The sequence below is a fragment of the Danaus plexippus genome, chromosome Z (assembly GCF_018135715.1).
Source record: "Danaus plexippus chromosome Z, MEX_DaPlex, whole genome shotgun sequence".
NCBI lineage: Eukaryota > Metazoa > Arthropoda > Insecta > Lepidoptera > Nymphalidae > Danaus > Danaus plexippus.
In genome coordinates, this window is record NC_083559.1 from 5,794,266 (window position 1) to 5,813,388 (window position 19,123).

General features: G+C 29.5%; 2 protein-coding genes across 4 annotated transcripts; both read left to right on the forward strand.

Annotated features, from left to right (window-relative positions):
- Positions 1–1,638: 1,638 nt before the first annotated feature.
- Positions 1,639–9,346, forward strand: LOC116778018 (ras-related and estrogen-regulated growth inhibitor). The gene is made up of 5 exons (XM_032671860.2): positions 1,639–1,873; positions 7,002–7,058; positions 7,462–7,535; positions 7,791–7,967; positions 8,087–9,346. The coding sequence occupies exons 1-5, from the start codon at positions 1,786–1,788 to the stop codon at positions 8,318–8,320; spliced, it is 630 nt and encodes a 209-aa protein (XP_032527751.1). The 5' UTR covers positions 1,639–1,785; the 3' UTR covers positions 8,321–9,346.
- A 603-nt stretch (positions 9,347–9,949) lies between these two features.
- On the forward strand, positions 9,950–18,162 carry LOC116778160 (nuclear receptor subfamily 2 group E member 1-like). Of its 3 annotated transcripts, none has more exons than XM_061526546.1 (5): positions 9,950–10,324; positions 13,799–13,854; positions 15,788–16,024; positions 16,108–16,829; positions 16,940–18,162. In XM_061526546.1, exons 2-5 carry the CDS (start codon positions 13,824–13,826, stop codon positions 17,120–17,122), a joined length of 1,173 nt encoding a protein of 390 aa, XP_061382530.1. In that variant the 5' UTR covers positions 9,950–10,324; positions 13,799–13,823; the 3' UTR covers positions 17,123–18,162. The 3 variants fall into 3 exon arrangements, with proteins under 3 accessions (XP_061382530.1, XP_032527965.2, XP_061382529.1); XM_032672074.2 differs by lacking the exon at positions 9,950–10,324 and adding an exon at positions 11,748–11,957; XM_061526545.1 differs by lacking the exons at positions 9,950–10,324; positions 13,799–13,854 and having other exon boundaries at positions 14,639–16,024.
- The last annotated feature ends 961 nt before the right edge of the window (positions 18,163–19,123 follow it).

Genomic DNA, 19,123 nt, shown 5'->3' on the forward strand with positions numbered 1-19,123 from the left:
GGTTGGGAACTATTTCTGTGTCATTTATAAACAGACACTTCTAAAAACAAAAATTCTGTAACAAGTGTGAACAGTACAGATATAAATGTCTGACATTTATGTCGTAGTCTAAACGTACCATAACTTATAAGGGAAATGTTCAGATCGTATAACGTATACGTTTTTAAGCTATTTTAAGGATTCTTAGTATTTAAATGGTTCGGACAACGGTTGAAATGTAAATTAAACTTTTCAACGAACATTCCGTTTACGTGTAAGTTTGAATAAAACTCTTTTAAAAATGACCCAAAATGTATATTATGATATATATGTATTATTAAATGTATGTTTTAATATTTTTTGCTCTATTATTTCAAATTATATATTAAAAACTTATTAACGTATAAAATTACTATTTAATATCGTAAATTTTTTCTTCTGTCTTAGTTTATAATTATTATTATTATTTTTTGTTAAATTTAACTGATTTCGACCAAAGACCAAATTTATTTCGATTCAAAATAAATAAAATTGAAGTGTTTGTCTCTTTTTTGTGATTTCACTAAACGTATATAGTCGTAAAAGTATATACGGTAATTACGTTAAAATATCGTGCAGAACCGCAGGCAGCAGTTAGATATATAAATATAAGTGTTAATATGATTAAATAGAGGTACAATCTGTGACTTATTAAAGATGAATGGCCTACACATTGTTTTGGTTGACTTCCGGAAATCAAAAACCACCTTCAACAGTCTGGCTACAGATTTTTTTTTTATTACAATACATCTATCTATCTTATCTTAAACGACATTCTTACCAACAATTAAATTTCTTTTTATAGACATGCTTGTTACAATTATCAAAATAAATATATTAAAAGTTAAATTGAAAAACTCATGCCAAGAATAAAATCATCCCAGAATATAAATATAACAATTTCAATCTTCCACAAATGACAGTATCATAAATTGTGACACATCCAGCAATAAAAATAGATTTCACAACTTTTAGCGAAATGAGATTGTAGTACGGCATTATTTTTTTTTATATAAAACAGATTATGTAATGTAATATGTTAATGATTGATTATTATCAAATATTGCCTTTCTTTTAACACTCGCAGACAGTTTATTGTGGTTGCGGAGATGAATTGTGGCAATGGGCCAAACATTCCGACCGGCCGTGTATAGCATTGATGTGATTAAAATTTTCTAACACAAATATTTCAATAAAGATAAATATGATAAACGTGAGCCACAAAAATTATTAAATATAATGTCGTAATATCTTATACATTTTTAGGCGAATCCTAAAGGGGTCAATGATCATCTTATACGTATTTTATTCGGGAAGCGCTTATACCTAATTATTAGTAGTTAAGCCCATTACTATAAACCCATGTCTTATACTTGAAATTTTTGTATGAAATTAATTTTGTTGTAGGTATAGGTTATAAAGCAATGTCCTCTAATTTGTGATCGTCATTGTAGTGCACCTTAACACTATAATTATACAGAAATCGAGATTCGCGGAGGATTTTGGCCTGTCGCCACGGACACGTGGCGCTAGCGTCAGGAAGCTGTTGGTCGCGACGTAAACATGCCTATTTGCAAAACTGATCTTGGCCAGATCTTGACCCATTAACACGAGTGCCGATGTCAGAGTAGTGTCGCTTAATATATTTTTAGCTGTTGGGCGGGAGCGGGGTTATGTTGAGCCACTGAGTGTAGCGGCAAACGTTCGGACGCGGCACGCGAAGCATTCACCAAGTTCACCGCACGGTCGTACCATGCGCTGATAAAAATGACTTCTCGGGGCATCAGGCGGAAGAAATCTTCGCTGTCTGAAGTTAAAGTTGCGGTAGTGGGTGCACCTTCCGTCGGAAAAAGTGGTATGTGTGCGCCGATGGCAAGTGTAAGTGCAACTACTGTTGTACGATTTTCAAGATTTTCCGACTGACTGTAACATAGTGTTTTATATTATATTAGCTTATCTTAGTGGTTTTAACTTCATTGTATTTTTAGAGAAATGAAATACTATGGTGAAACAGTTGTAGTTCGGGATGTGGTGATTTTTAATAGTTAAAGTCGGCGAAGTATTCTTTTATTTTTAATAGGTTTGTTCGGTATTACAGTATAGTTGTTTTTAGTTCCTATTTTAATTTCTTAACACAATAATAAAATCAAGATTATAACTTTAAATTCATTTATCATTCTAGTTATAAAAAATTAAAAGATTTAATTTTTATAACTAGAATTTCCTCAGTTGTCTTAGAGATTTATAAATATAATCACGGAAAAGAAAAATCATTACCAAGCCTGTCAAATTGTGTGACCTCAAGCGTGTAAGAATTGTTTTAAATACACTTTTAAAAGATGCTTTTCTTACAATGAAAATTTACGTCGGTATTTCAATGACAACATCTGTTGCTCTCTCATGTTTCTCTCAACTGTTCAAGTTTGAATATTATATATTTTGAGATCAAAATTAAATAATTTTGTTAATAATATTATTACAACTATTTTTATAGCTGTTGCGATCACTAATAAAAAGGTCTGCTACTTAGCGATGATTTTTTAAATTTACTTCTATGATAGTTATTTTTATTAGAATTTTAAAATAATATTCATAGCTTAGGCGAATTATTTTAGGCTATTAATTTGAATGAGATACATATTATATTTATAGTGATCCTGTGTTTTTATAACGAAACTCATTTTTAATAACCACATAGGTACTTACAGCACTATATGAATATTAGCTTATTTAAAACAAGTGTGAAATAAATTTAGTTATTTTAAAAAATTGTGGTTATAGCCAATTTTGGCGCGGACATTGTTGACTTATTTGGGTCAATGTCCATGAATTATGGTTGATTATTATTATAGCATATTTTTATCCTATATTTTATTTCATATGTGTATATAAATAAGCCGATTATAATAGACAATGACGTGTTTTTAAGATCGACCTCTACAATTGACTAAAAATATCTTGGGAAATGTGTGAATAGTTTCATCGTACAGTTGATACGAGCGATATATCCTTGCGTCAATGTCCGTCCTCCAAATTCAGTTCAACATTATCTATGTACTTTAATTTGGCTCCAAACTCTAGTACAAAATTGATTTAAATTATCTTCCGAAATACCCAAAATCTGGATCCAAACCATTCGAGAGATAATATATTTGTTTATATAAATCAAAATATTAATTTATTTGACGAAGTTATGTTTTTAAGCTGCCAATATTTTATGAAAAAAATATTACCACTCAAACATATCCAAGAATGAAGTCCAACTTTCAAAAAAGCACTTAGCATCTTAATTGTCATATGTTTTGAATTTTAAAAATATCTTTTTCAAGGTTGAAATGTACAATTCTGTAGCAGTATTTTAAATAAATGGTATAGTTTTTATGATATATACTTTACTGTGTGATAAAAGTTCAGAGACGCGATCTTCAAATGATCTTAAAATTTTTATTGAATTGATGACGATAATTGGTAATTAATGTCTTAAAAAAAGGCAATATTGGATGTTATTTTTCTACATTTTGTTTCAATATTAAATCGAAAATATAATATTTATTAAAAAAAATTGAAATATGTTTATATGCGTCAGTTCTTTATTTCCTATGGAGCAACCATTCATATTTTCTAGAATATATACCTACCATACATATATATATGCTTCAATCGAACATCAGTGATTTAAAGATTACAGTAGTACTTGAGTTCATATTATTAGCGTTTCTGTTTTCGTTCTTATACACTAAAATGATAGTCATTCATTTCGGTATCTTAATAACATAAATTAGTGCCAAGTTATCGGTAGAGGGCTGGATTACATTCAAAATCAGAATTACATATCATTGAAAGATGAAGGCCTTTGACGAAATGCTTGGCCGCTGTCTAATGATACATCGAAACATAAAGAGGAAATAATCATTAACAGATGTTAAGTTTTCACGTGAACTCAGAGTCACATTCCGAATTTTTTTTAGTGTTTTAGCATTGAATTAAAATATTATAAGTGTTAATATGCGACAATTTACAAGGGCTTTTTTCACGTAGTTATATAGAATGCGTAATAAGAATTGGCTTTGATCTCGATTGGATCTCCTGAGAACTGGTTTGAATTTAATTGAAAAGTAATCATGAAAGTGGTCGTCACTTGTCCTTCTGTTAAACCATGAAGCAGTAAATACATACTATTATATATAGATTATTAATACGCTTTAAAATTTAATGTTGTCTGCTTCTATAATAAGGACAAAAATCTATACTTATTTAAATAAATATATTTGTAGCTCGTGGGAAGGCTATTGAAAATCTAATGTGAAGCTTATGCTATTTTCTTGTAAGGTAGGTAAGATAAAATCAATATTAGGTATATCATGTTACAGCTATCAGTGATCCCATTGTACTAATTGAATTGAAAACTAATTACACGTGACGATCAAGTAGAGTTATGTAAATTGTAATTCAGAAAAATGATGATGTAGAAGTACATTGGTGAGAAAGTTTAATTAATCGTAAAGTTACAGAATATTGTTACATTTCAAGGTTGTAACAGGTCAAATACGCAAGTATTAAAATCAAATTTGATCCAGAGAACTAATTGTGAATATATAAGTTTTGAAACCAAAATTACTTGCTAGAAGTTAAATTATTTGGTGTTGTGAAATTTTTATTTCATACAAGTTTTTAGTAAATATATTTACATAGCCATATAATCATATTACTCACAATGATTATGTCCGTAAGTATTGTATATGAACATTGCTAGATAGTCGATCGAATGTCTTCCCAAAAATATTCACACAGATATTATAGACGTAGATAATATTTTAGCCTTGTTAATTTTAACAAAAATATTTCATTCATGTAATTTTAAATAATTAGTATTTTTTAATAAAATTTAAACAAAAATTTTATAGCAATCATATTTAAGTAACAGTTAATATTTACATTATTTATGAAATCCGTAACAGATGTCATTTCAGTTAAATGAATATCATTCAAAATTTACATTCAACGAACATAGTATTAAGTAGTTTAGTTTCTAAAATTACAGCCCTATTTTGTTTATTTCTTAGTTATATTTAGCAAATTCTCAGTTCAGCATGCATCTTAATTGCAAAGCGGAGGAAGTGGACTATAAAAGCAGTAATTATTCCTAATTAAACAGTACAAAATGAGCATAGTTACATTCAGATTTAGAAAACATTTGAATTTACTAATTTTTATATTGTAGACATTTGTCTTTTATATTAATTGAATAATAAACTTCAATGATAAATACAGTAGACGATAGTAACATTTAAATTGCTAAATAGAGACATACTTATACTTTTTTGAAAAACATAATAACCTTAATTATAACTTTGATAAATAATTATTCAGTCGTCATATAGGATTTATTTCTAATTAGAATGCTGTAGGTTGGTATATCACCCTTACGACGCGTTTAGACTTTAGTTGCATTGAAGGGATAAACTGAATAGACGGGCATTTATGTTTAGAGAAGTATAAGTAATACAGTGAGTATTGTACGGGCATATTTAAATTAACATATAATAGACGAGGTGAGAAATAATGTCCTGAAACGAAAGATGAAAGTGTTCAGTATCATATTATTAGGTGGAGGTTTTCATACATTTTAATATTTAATATGACTACATTTTTGATTCCTATTAGAATTATATAATCTGGATTTTAAACTACAACGTAACCAGTAAATATTGGATTAACAATAATTCTGCCAACTGTATCAGATATGCAGTGCAAGCGGTGAGAAATCGATGCTGAGTCAGGGTACTGCAACATCACTTTATTAAGATTCTATATTTGATTCATACACAATGTTTGCTTTAAACTATTTAGTACCTATACGTAAGAAATATTTTCATTATTTTTTTTAAATTATAAGTAGGCAACAGAAAAATTTGTCATAAACTGCATATATTTAGATTTTAAAATAACTTTAGCGATCTGCGTGGGCTCTACGTAGTTCCCAAACTATAAAATTCCTTGTTGAACGATGCGTGGCAATCCTGATATAACATTAAATTTATTTTTATTAAACATGAAACACGCGCTAGTATTTTAATGCTCTCGTAATTTCGAAAACGATCGTTATTCTTGAGACGTATTTATTGTGTTCCGAACAAACAATGCTGACGCAAATATTAAGACAGATGCCGTCTGATTTTAACAGTTTATTTTAATCGGTCCCCCATTGTTTTGGTTCATTTACTATTTGCTTCATTCCCCGCGTTTTTTATTCTTTTAAATCTCAATACTAAACTGTGCATTTATATGATCATTGCAAAAAGTTATGATGAGAAACAGTTAATTATTCATATAGATATAAAATAAACATTTTAAAGATAAACCTTTGGCATCTGGCATCTTTGGGAAATTGTAATATGGAAAATTCGGGCTGAAAGGTTTAATTTTTCTATCTGTTGTGTTCCTAGTTGTAATATTTGAAATTATTTATTTAATAACACTAACACTTGTTATCATGGAGTCATTTCGACTCAATTCTTAATGTTTTAGCTTTCCTCCTAAAAATAATTAGAATTTATTAAAATGTATAAAGCTTACATAAATATAAATATATAATATAAACATTTTTTAATACTCAGACTCGTTTTAATTTATTTTTAGTTATTGATTACAAAAAATAATTAACCTTAAATAAAAGTTATTTCAGTCTCCCGACAGTCAAATTTAACATCAGATAAATTTTCTATCGATGTTTATTTATTTAATAAATTCGCCTGACCTTCGAATAAACATCTCTTGTATACTAAGGATTGGATTATTTTTAATTCTATTTTGTAAGAAACATGTATTTTTACCGTCTGTTCCATTTGGAACATTTCTAAAAACGTCGTGGCCATTGCCTTAGTTCACAGCGTTTAAACATATATATTTTTTTATAATCGTGAAGTGTGTGTAACAAAATGATGTTATATATTTTTATATAAAAAAAAATATCTTTTTTTCAGCTTTGACAGTTCGATTTCTCACAAAACGGTATATTGGTGAATATGATCATCAACAAGGTAATATTGTCTTCATCTGATCTGTTCTCCCTCTTCCTCTTTCTCTCTCTCTATCTCTATTTATATCCGTATAAATAATTAAAAAAAAAGTTCTTTGCTTTGGAATTATAAATAAAATTAATTCTCACTGATTGCCACTAACAACTAACAGTAAGCATTAAAAATATGAAGCTATGAATCATATCTTTGATACGTATTCAGTTATTCCATCAAATATTGTGTATTTATTTCATCGGTTGTATAATTTTAAATAATTAAATTATTTTATTTAAAAGTAACCGTCACTGTGTTAAGTATTGTGCATTCCAAAACATTGGCTGTTTTATTTTTATAATATTTAAAATAATATTATTTGTGAATAACTTCTCAATGAACTGAAGTTATGCAAATATATTTGTTTCAGAGAGCAAATACAAGCATGAAGCACTTCTTGACGGTGAACCAATACTTTTTGAAATATTGGACACATGTCCAAAGGTAAATGAGGTTTCATAGCTTCCCAATTTTAATTAAAAAAATATAATAGTATTATTATATTAATGTAGATAAAAGCGGATGGTCACGATTCTTTTAATGTATTAAATTAAATAGTATGTCACAATAATATATGAAAAATTTAACCTCAAAAGTGTATGCAGGTGTAATTAGTTTATTATTTATAGGTTTTGTTTTGTTATTGACTTTAAACATATTAAGCTACGTATATATATATATGCATAAATTATTTTTCAGACTCTAGACGAATTACCAGGGAGTGAAGTGGCTCAGTGGGCGGACGGACTGTTTCTCGTTTATTCTATAACTGATCGGGGATCATTCAACTACATACGACGAGCGAAGCAGAACCTACATCCAGAAGTACCAATTACATTAGTAGGAAATAAAGCGGATATGGTCCATCTGAGACAGGTATGACTTGATATTAATCATTATACATTATTTTCTTGCATACTCGCTTCCGGAAATATAATAATGTTCCCTTTTATTAGATTATTATAAAACATTATTATAAAGCATTAATCACATAGGTCAGTCAAGAAGAAGGTGAAATCTTAGCCAAAGACTTTGAGTGTAGCTTCGCAGAAATAGCGGCAGCGGAACAAGTGAACCAGGTCGGCGAAGTATTCTTTGATTTGTGTCGTGAAGTTCTGACACATCGTAGAAGAGCTAAACATAGTCTTCTAGACAGAATGTTGGGATCAAAGACAGCGTACAGAGTATACTCTCGTGGCAAGAGTGACAGCGCTCTACCCAAAGACTAAATAGGATGTGTATGCATTTAGTTTTATTTATGTTATAAATTAATTATTAAAATTTAATTAGCTCATTTGATAGCACAAATATTATGGTATATGGTAAGTACAATGAAAGTGAAACATGTGAATAATTACAAATATATTGAGGCTATATTGAAGGAAGCACATTGACTTAGTTGAAGTTTAATAGGGTATCGAGTTATAATACGAAAAAAAAAATGTTGTATTACAACTAATTTATCCGCCATTTAAATATAGAAAAGAATTTCCTTATAAGTTTTCAAATAATGTACTGTAATTATTATCCGATTATATTGAATACAGAATACTTAGTACTTATTCGCATATCCTCTTCTTTAATTCAAAATGTACCTATAGTTGATACACGTATACACTGTTAAGATTATGTGTAAGTAAATATAAATTTTCATTTAAAGACACCGTTTGTATTATTTTTATATTTTTGTTCTTCTTTTCGTATTAATGATTGTTTAGTTTGTTTATCTGTTCATTTCTATATTTTCACCTAGCCAGAGGGAACGTATGCGGATTAAGCATTATATTGTATCAGGTTCAGCTTGGGGACTTTAAATAAATAGTTTCTGCTGAGTTTTAATTTAAGTACCTAAATATAAATGACATTTTGTTAAATAACACGGATGGTAGTTTGTATTGTTTGAAACTTTCTGAGTTAGATTATGATTATTTTAAATGACGCGACCTTGGAATGTATTTAAAATAATTATTGGCCCTGAAGTTGTAACTGTATTGTTATATTAAAAAATAAAATTAATACCAATCTGCTAACCATTGTAATCTTGAAAACTATGAATGGAGTACATCTTCTGGAATCGGCGTGTAATTTTATTATCTATGTATATACACACGTAATATTAGTCATTATAATCACTAGTAATCAATTTATTAGTAATAAATATTACAATATTATGCATAGTCCCTTGGACGACACATAACTTGTCTAATGGTCACGAACCATTTAATGAAAATCAAAATAATAAAGCTATCAAATTACACTGTATTTCATTTCGAACCCATCTTTTCATACAAACGTTAGAGTATTGTGCAGCTATAATAGTTTTATCAATCAAAGCTTTGAAAAACATTCTTTTATTTACAATAGAAATAATGAGCTGCGATTAAAAAATGACTATCCGTCACAAAGGCAACCCCAGAGTCATGTATACAAAGGGTAATCTGTGCAAAGTGGCCCTAAATTAATATAAAGGCGCCTCCCTTCGCCGCAGGGAGTGCGCTGGAGTCGCCCAATGGGCTCGCAGCTTTTGGGTTACGTCACACAATGACATTTGATGTCACTGCCAGATTCAAAGATGGCACCGTACTGCTTTTGTTATTCTAATTATTATTATTAAACGAATACATCACTCTATATGTCTCATAATTTGTCAATTTTGTTACTACAATTGCGGCCGTTAATAACTTTAACTTTAACTGCGGTTTAAAAGTAACAATACTTAAAATATGTGTTTAGTATTAAAGAAAAACTATGGTAAATTAATTAACAGTCTAACTTTTTTTATTAGACGAGATAATAAAATAAATCATATTATAAATTGTTGATATTGTAATTAAAACCGCAAATTTTAAAATTCATTTATAACACATAAAAGCTATTAACTCTAAGTACCTATCTGATCGATAGTAAATAAAATTCTAATAATGTATTCCAATTCTATAATATATATTCACATATCAATGATTGAAATAAAACGGTTGATATAAGTGCAAAAAAAAAAATCAACGGACACGGAAAGGTAGTAAAATTTAGTATTTAGTACAATAAATTAAAATTATTACTTTGAAATTCGCTTAACTTATCGACATTAATTGTTAGGGCGGGCTGAAATGCACCCCGCGCGACGCTTCATCCCTTCAAACAGGCTGCGCGTGCGTCACTCGCCTCCTCGTCATTGAAGTAAACACATTAGTGACAGGCTGACAGTGCAGTGATAGTGATTGATTTATTTACAGGTAAGTCACCCATACACCATTATATATAGCCGAAGCGAAACATATAGCGACTTTTTTTATACCTGCTAAATACGAGTATATTGTCTATTTTATGTATTTGCTGTGCGTACGTCCGGTTTAATAAAATTTTTCGTAATATTTTTTTTATCGTTTGGTTTTATTACTAATAAATACATATGTGATTTAAAATTAACATTTCTGGTCATTATTTTTGGTAGTTTCTAACTTGCGTTTTATATTACTTTATTTTTTGCTTAAGAAAGAAAATGAAAATGTATGTGTATCAATTATTTTCTTGCATGGCAATTTAATTCTTATTAATTAAAGTTAATAAGAGAGTTCACCTGATTTCGAAGTTCAAACATTTATTTTATAATGTTTGTAACAGAGAAACCAGTAGATGGTTATCGACAAGTATATAAAAAATACTTTTCGTCATATCGTTACATAGATTTAAAAAATCCCAGTCGATAAAATACATTGAAATCTTAACGTTATTTGTTTTTAATAAATAAAGATTTTTATAAACATGTAGGTAGGTATATAAAATTTTTAGTATAAAAACACAGAAAGCTCTATTGAAATTATCCATTGTAGTTGTTGACTATGAGTGGTGCTGCGGTAGGTCCATGAAGATCGTATGTCAGAGAGCTTCAATGAAAATTATGCGGGCGGTAAAATAATTTGAATTTTACAACACACGTAGTTAATATTGTTGATATAAAACAACATTAAGAAAGACTATTCAACCAGACAGTAAAATAAAATATGATTAAAAATAATGATGATCGTAAATCAATTTAAATTTTGATTTCTTCAAAACAATATTTCTGCCGGAGAGTAAAAAAGTGAATTCCTTGTACGTAAACTACGTTTAACTTTTAAACTTTTTACCTTTAGTGCGCTCAATACATATTTTATATCGTTAAAAAGTTTCTAAGTTAATATTTAACCCATTGTGAGACAAAATATAATGATTCCAGCCTCAAATGCAAATTTTGTATAATTCTCTAGCTTTTATACATCCTTTGATATAATCAATGCAGCCGTATTAATATATTTTTTACAGATTTGTTAATTCGAAATAGATTTGTAATACTTTATTATATTTATAATATTAAGAGGTTTTTTTATTCTATAAATATTTAAGCGTGTATGATGTGGTTTTAATCGACTTTTCCCACATCAAATTCAATACAAGCAATTTCTTATGTATCTATTATGTTTTTTAATACCATTTAATTTGTTTATAGGTTCTCTTGTTTTTTATAATGTACAGAAAATTAAAAGTAAATTGAATTCTAAAACAATTTAGTATTTATTGCCTTAAATATTTTCTTAGCTTATACTGAAGTTTTTAACATATAGGATGCTGTCAGTTTTTGTTGCGTTGGTAAAAAAAAAACATAGATTAAATAACAATACTTTTATTATTACTTGCGTTAAATTAATTTACAATCGGAAGCGATAACCGACGCTTGTAATAATACTCTAAATTAATTTTCACTTACTTGTCAACTCGTTTACGCGAAGCTGTAATGTTTTTCGGACACGGTTATTGAATGTTAATTTTAAATTGTTTCATATAACTTGATAACTACTATTTTCACAGTATAGAACGTCCCCGGCCCTTGTAAGTCATTTTAGTTTTGTTATTAAGTAAATTTATAAATATAATTTTTATATTAGAACTCGTCGATTAAAACTGTTTATTTATTTGGAAGCGTTAAAAACGTTTGCATATTTTAAAGTATAAGATATTATTTTATGTCAGTTATCATTTTTAGATATAAAATGCAATGAAGAGACATCTGAGTAACGATAAGATTAGTTTAATTTTAATTGTCTGCGTTGCAGTTCAAATATGTATAATTTACTTATTACTGGAATTTTTGTGTTGTACATAGACAAATGGTAGCTAGGTATTTGTTCGAGAATATGTATATATTTACGAGTGTTGATATGTATGTTCTGGTCATGATTTTATTGTGAAATAATAATATAAAAATCTCATATTATCTTATCATCATTTTTCTGAAGAGACATTACGTGTGCTATTTTTAAAACCTACTATGTATATTTTATAAACATGAATACATAATAAGCAAAATCAAAACTTCAATTAAATCTCAAATAATTATTATCATTTCTGCAATACATAGTTCTAGCTCGCATCTACGATAGAAAATAATTTGTTTTTATTTATCAGCACATTTCTATGCCACAATACAAACTATTGTGTTCAGTGAATATAAGATAGTCTATTAAATAAAAATAAATGCAGCCGTATCAACCGAAAACATATTAGGGACTTACGCCAGTTTTTTTTGTGTTGCAATTTTAAAAGCAAGAAGCTACCGACTTTCCGATGTTATTATTGAGGATGCTTTTGTCAATGCCCCTATAGTGTACACCGGGCCCATTTGCCAAGGTTCGGCTCATCCACTCTATTGTACTGCCATACTTATCGGGATTATCCTCAAATAATTACCTGTTTTGAGAAACTGTAATTATGGGCTAGAAAAAAACAACTTTAAAATCTCAATGTCCGACAAACAAACAATAGAGTGAGAAGTTCATAGCTACTGCTGATTGCGATTCTCCTTCTGACGTAAAAGTAGTTGTTTTTTGTGGTTAAAATATTATTCTAAGAAATCCATGATATTAATGTAAAGGCGAAAGTAACACTGTATATTTGACGGCTATTACGAAATTAATATAATTTGTTACTGAGGTAAAGATATGCCCACGTGTAGAGCCGTGCGCAAAGTAAAGTAAAATAAAATTAAAATTTTCCCTTAAGCATTTACTGCAAGGAAGTCTTTAAGCCTTATAGTAATTAATGTGTACATGCAAGGAGATTAAATATAAATGTTTAGCAGTAATAGAACAATAAAACTTTTTTTTTAAGTTTGTTATCTTTGTTAAAAAAAAACAAAAATATCTGATCGGTGCTATTGATCTTTTGTTTGATGGTAGTATATCTAAAACTAAATTTGCACAAATTTCTCACGCAATAAAACATTGGGCAATAAGCAAGTGTTTAAAAGAATTAAGTGCTAACCACTTTACAGTACTTGCGTTAAAAGCCGTTTAGTTTAGTTTGACAAGTAGCACTAGAACAATGTGAATAATGAACAAAAATTATAAGTGGCACTCAGCTTTATGCCAAAAAGATGTCAGTTTGGTCGTGGGGACAATGGTTTATTATTTTCATACATTTGTTGCGATTATATTCCTTTTCTTTTTCTTTACACTGTATAAAAATCTTAAGGACTCTTAAAAAAACCGCGGACCATAGCATAGCCACTCGAAGGTTAAATTCGCATGAAGCTGTGTGAAACAAAATATTTTAGGGACTTATAATTTTTCATTATTATTGATTTTTAATAGCTTTGTCAGTTCGCATTCAAATTTTTATTTTATATTATGCGCGTCGAAAATTTTATACAAATATATTTGATTTTGTTACAGATGATGAAATTATAGCTATATCAAGATGGAAATGCAGTCTATGCCAGCATCATCAAGTATGTATATGTAACAAATTGAACCCTCCGCGGTTATATCACTTCCTATTTAAAGGAAATGATAAATGACATTTAAATATGTTTACAAGTTATGTCTGATGGATCGAGATGACGTGTCATAGTTAATTATAATCAGGTATTCCCACGAGTGGTGAACGCATCTGCCTCCGCTCTCGCCCCAAATCGCCCTCCTCAAATTAGCAGAATAAGAGTTATATTGCATTAAATACTAATGGTCCTAAAAGTCGGTGCGGATTAAAATTATATGTAGTATTTAATTTATTAACATGGTTAGTCAATAAGACTTTATTTCCAACGCTTTTACATGTGATAATTAATTGAGTATTTTCCGGCGTCCTGCCTACTTTTATAAAAATATCGGATGACCAGCTCAATTACTTTAAAATAACAGAGAGTAAAAGTTTGTAACACTTCAGTATATTGAAAATATGAAATTTAAAGTTTTCGTCTAGAATTTCCACATTATTTTGCCTCTATATTAAAATAATCACTTATGCTTTGATTTTATTAATTACAATAGGTAACTTATGATTTCAATACCTGAGCTAATATAATGTTATTGTTGATCTGTTTACTCTATTGTCGTGGGAAACGATGTATGAGAGTTTTACAACACATTTAAAATTGTTTCTGTTCCCTATCAATGGCAATTAATTATTGATGCTCGTTTTCGATTTAACCCCGTGTCGGTGTCACGCGATGCTGCAAACACAGGTGACCGTTCACAGGGAACTTGATCGGGGGATGATAGCACTCATTAAACAGGGATGACTAAATACCCAACATTTACACAATGTGAAAAAAGTACATTAATCGATGTTTTTTGTTGTTTAAAATTGACCTACTATAAATGAAATAAAAATAATGAAAAAACAGTTTGTTCCCTTACTCATTTATAATGCGATACGCATTCATTGTTATCTGTCGGCTATCGTCAGGCTTTTATTGAAATATGCTAAGTTGTTCTCAAGCTTCACATCTCCACTTTAGCTTTTACAGGCATTGTCTAAGGCGGGGAATTTCGTAAATCTTTTTTTTATATCATCTTATATTCGACACCGCGTTTCCTGCCTCGCAAGTGTACGCATTCATGTGCACCGCTTTATTTGGAATGTCTTATTGAATGGAAGTGCCTTTGTGCCTTTTCGACTATGGTCGTGTTTGGAGGTGTATTAATATGGCCATATTATCTGCTCTTGCTAAAAGGTCTGTTAAGCCGTGGGACCGTATTGGAATAAATAACAAAGCAGATTTCGGCGATATTTTTTACCAGTTTCAATTTTGCAGTTACGATTTAAAAAACGAAATAAAAAAACCTTGTTTCGGAAAAGATCTCAGAAAGTTTTATAGACATTCAAAATAATTTGTCATATAAATTAAATCGACTTTTAATTGTTAAAAATGTGGGTTAAATTGTTATTTTTACAAATTATATATTATGGTCACCATTATCATTCTAAAAGCAAAAAATTGTTAAAGTAATAAATAACGTGCAAAATTATCGGGTGGAGTTACTGGAAGGGCGGAGACTATCGCACCCTATCTATACTCTTCGTATGGTCTCTTTAATAAATATGACACTATTGTTGTTGATAAGTATAATACTTTTATGACCGTTATAAAAATAAGTCCTTGTAACTAGGATATTTTTAAATATACAATAAAATTATATGCAACAAATTTTAATTGATGTCAAAAGTTTCATGCTTATGTGGATTTGATAATTCGACTATATTTTTTTGGAAGCTTTTAATATGGGGATGCATGGAATAAGAGGAACGGAAAACCTCCAGAAGTGTACACATTTTCCTTGAAGAAAATAAATAACTACGAGAATATTTACGAACAGAAAAATTTCCTTTAAATAAAATGTTCTATACATATAGTAAAACTTTTTTCATGTTTTTACCAGGTCGTATTCTATATGATGTCCCTTGTGCCGTATGTCGAGATCATTCTTCGGGAAAACATTACGGAGTGTTTGCATGCGACGGATGTGCTGGTTTTTTCAAGAGATCAGTGCGACGAGACCGTAGATATGCTTGCAAAGCTAGAAACTCCGGAGCTTGTTTGGTCGACAAAGCACATAGAAATCAATGTCGCGCTTGTAGATTAGCCAAATGTCTCGATGTCGGTATGAATAAAGATGGTGAGTTGGAGAACTACAAATAAATTTTTATTTTTGGTAAAGGATTATGTGTCAATGTTTTTAACACCAATGCCTATTTTTAGCTGTTCAGCATGAGAGAGGACCAAGAAATTCTACGATTCGACGGCAAATGGCTTTATTTTTAAAAGATCCAGCACTACCCGCTTCCGAAATGTCTTTAATGCCTCCAGTTTTGGATTTGGCTATACCAAAGCACTCTATGCTACCACCCCCACCACCTTTATCTTTATTTCACAATCCCTATCAATCTTATAGCAGATTTAATTTATTAGCGTCTCCATTACCGTCTTGTCCACTGAAAGCTCCATCGCCGCCGCCACCCATGACATCAAATTTAATAAGCCCCACTGAACCAGAAGCAATTTGTGAAGCAGCCGCCCGATTATTATTTATGAACGTTAAGTGGGCCAAAAATGTTCCAGCCTTCTCGTCTTTGTCTTTGCAAGATCGATTGATATTATTAGAAGAATCATGGCGAGATCTGTTTGTAATTGGATCGGCACAATTTCTATATCCCCTTGACTTAAAAGTTCTCGTAAACACAAAACATACAAAAGTAGACTCTAAACATATCGCAGATTTCGAAAAGGCTCTTATAGAGCTAACAAAGATGCATCCAGATAATAACGAGTATGCATGTCTTCGAGCAATTGTTTTATTTAAAACAAATTTCAATGCTGTCCATACGAACAGTTTGCCTCAATCCCATATTGAAATTAAGAAACTAAAAGACCTACCTGCAGTAGCTAGTTTGCAAGATCATTCTCAAGCTGTTTTAAACGAGGTAATCATTTTAGTACATAAAATATTTAGGCTGAATTATCATTGTTTTCAGTTATGATAACTTAAGAATTTTATAAATTCTTGATTTTTATATACTTAATATATTTTCAGTATATTACCAGATTATATCCAGGAGATACAACACGATCAAATCAATTGCTCCAAAGTTTGTCCGCAGTCCGAAATGTTTCAAGTACTACAATAGTGGAACTATTTTTCCGAGCTACCATAGGAGATATACCGATTGAAAGAATAATAAGTGATATGTACAGAAGCGGAAAAGATACTGTTTAAAAGCTTTTAAAGGTTGCACAAGCGATAACATAGTGAAAAAGAATATTGTCTAAAAAATCTATATTGTGTTAGACGTATTTCTTCTGACCAAGTATATTAAAAAATTTTAGCTGTCAATTTTATTACGATATGCGATTGTAATACATTAAATATTTATTATTCTTCTAGTCATATTTCGGTACTGCAAAATCTTTATTATCATTAATGTAATTTACCGGCAAGAAATCAAATAAATAACATTCGGCTAACACATGTTTCAGTTTAAGATAAAAGTTTCAGTTTATTAAGAAAAGAGTAAATTTTACTCTTTCGTCCTAAATATACATACGAAATTGTAATAATAATAAGTATTCTGTACATTTATCACAAGATCGCATCGTCAATCTGTTTAAGGGGAGTTTCTAAATATCAATGTAGGTTTACGAATGTATAACTCGCAACCGTCAGACGATGCAAACTTGTTTAAAAAGTACTGTGGTAAGAATTAAGAAAATTTATTACAAACATTTTAATATTCACATTTGTAATAGGTATGTAGTTATTAATATGTAATTGTCTGTCATTTTCATTGTCGAAACTTAAGTAATACTAAATGAATACCCACAGAGTCTTAACTATAAGTAGGATTAAAGAGAGATTTACAAAATAAAATCTTTTTAAGGGAGTTGTAGTTTAAAAAACTTTAATTTTTTTTTATTATTACTACATATTATTCATATTCGAGAAAACAAAGTACTAAGTGACTTTCCATTTAGGTACATTCACAAATGGTTTGAACTTTGAAGTAATATCTGCCAGAATTATGCAAAATATAAAAAAAGTACTTTCTCGGGGCTATTGTGTATGCAAGGGATGTACTAATTAAATAAATTTAAAGTGGGGAATGCTAAATAATAATTTTAGAGAAAACATATTTTAGTGTATATAAGCATATATCTCTAACTTAAGGAATAACACAAATGCTTCTTAATTTTCGTTATAAACATATCTGTAGAGAATAATATTAAGGTGTAAATTTTATGTAAATAAATTATACTAATAAATTTATTAAATAATTAATTTTACGTTTCATAATTTTTTTTCACCTTTTCCTAATACCTACTTAGGAACAAGCCATCGGATATTAGTTGAGATTTTGAAAAAAAAATCACAATATCCTACAATATTAAACACACTGATTGAGTAGGTAAAATACGGAAGTAAATTTCTGAATTTATTTTTGTAGCTTCAGAAGGTTCGGTTTAAAAATTAAATACCCACAATAATGAACCAAAACAAAAAAAAAAAAAAAATATATTGCAAGAAAAATTAAGATAGCGGCAGATCGATTTTTAGATGCTTCTACTTTCTAGTGACTTCCCAGATACAATAAGGATGTCATTATTAACTAAAATATTTTTTTATTGAGTAATAAGTATACAGTTTAGAATCAGTGCAAGTCCATCTATTTTATATATTTATATTAAAATAGAAAGAGATGCATTATAGAACATCCCATTATGTCGGTATATACCTACCCTCCGGCGATAACATCCTCAAACAAAACTATAACGGACGTCAGTTAGTCAGTCATGACATGTGCGCTCTTCGTTTGTGTTGAGTCTAAATCCCCGATTAATCTCCAACTTTATGGGCTTTTGTTCAGCCCTATTCATTTTTTACATCATTCCGAATTAATAAGAATAAATCACAACCGATTTCATATAAACAACCTTATTAAAGCATCATAGTGTTTATTTTTGAATAAAATTATAACATTCATTTGGTTTTGCAATTTGTACTTTAATGTACTATACATAAGAATCACTTTTGTATCGGGTAACAACATATTTTGCCAGCATTAACTTTGTCTCTCGGTCACATCAGTCAATCCGCGTATTGTCATTTTGACAAAATAGAAATACCATCTCTTCAGATTTATTGGTTAGAACCCGATGAAAGTTACCATAGGTCGATAAAGGAATTTTGCATCCTTGTCACATTTTGTTGAAAGAGTGAGAT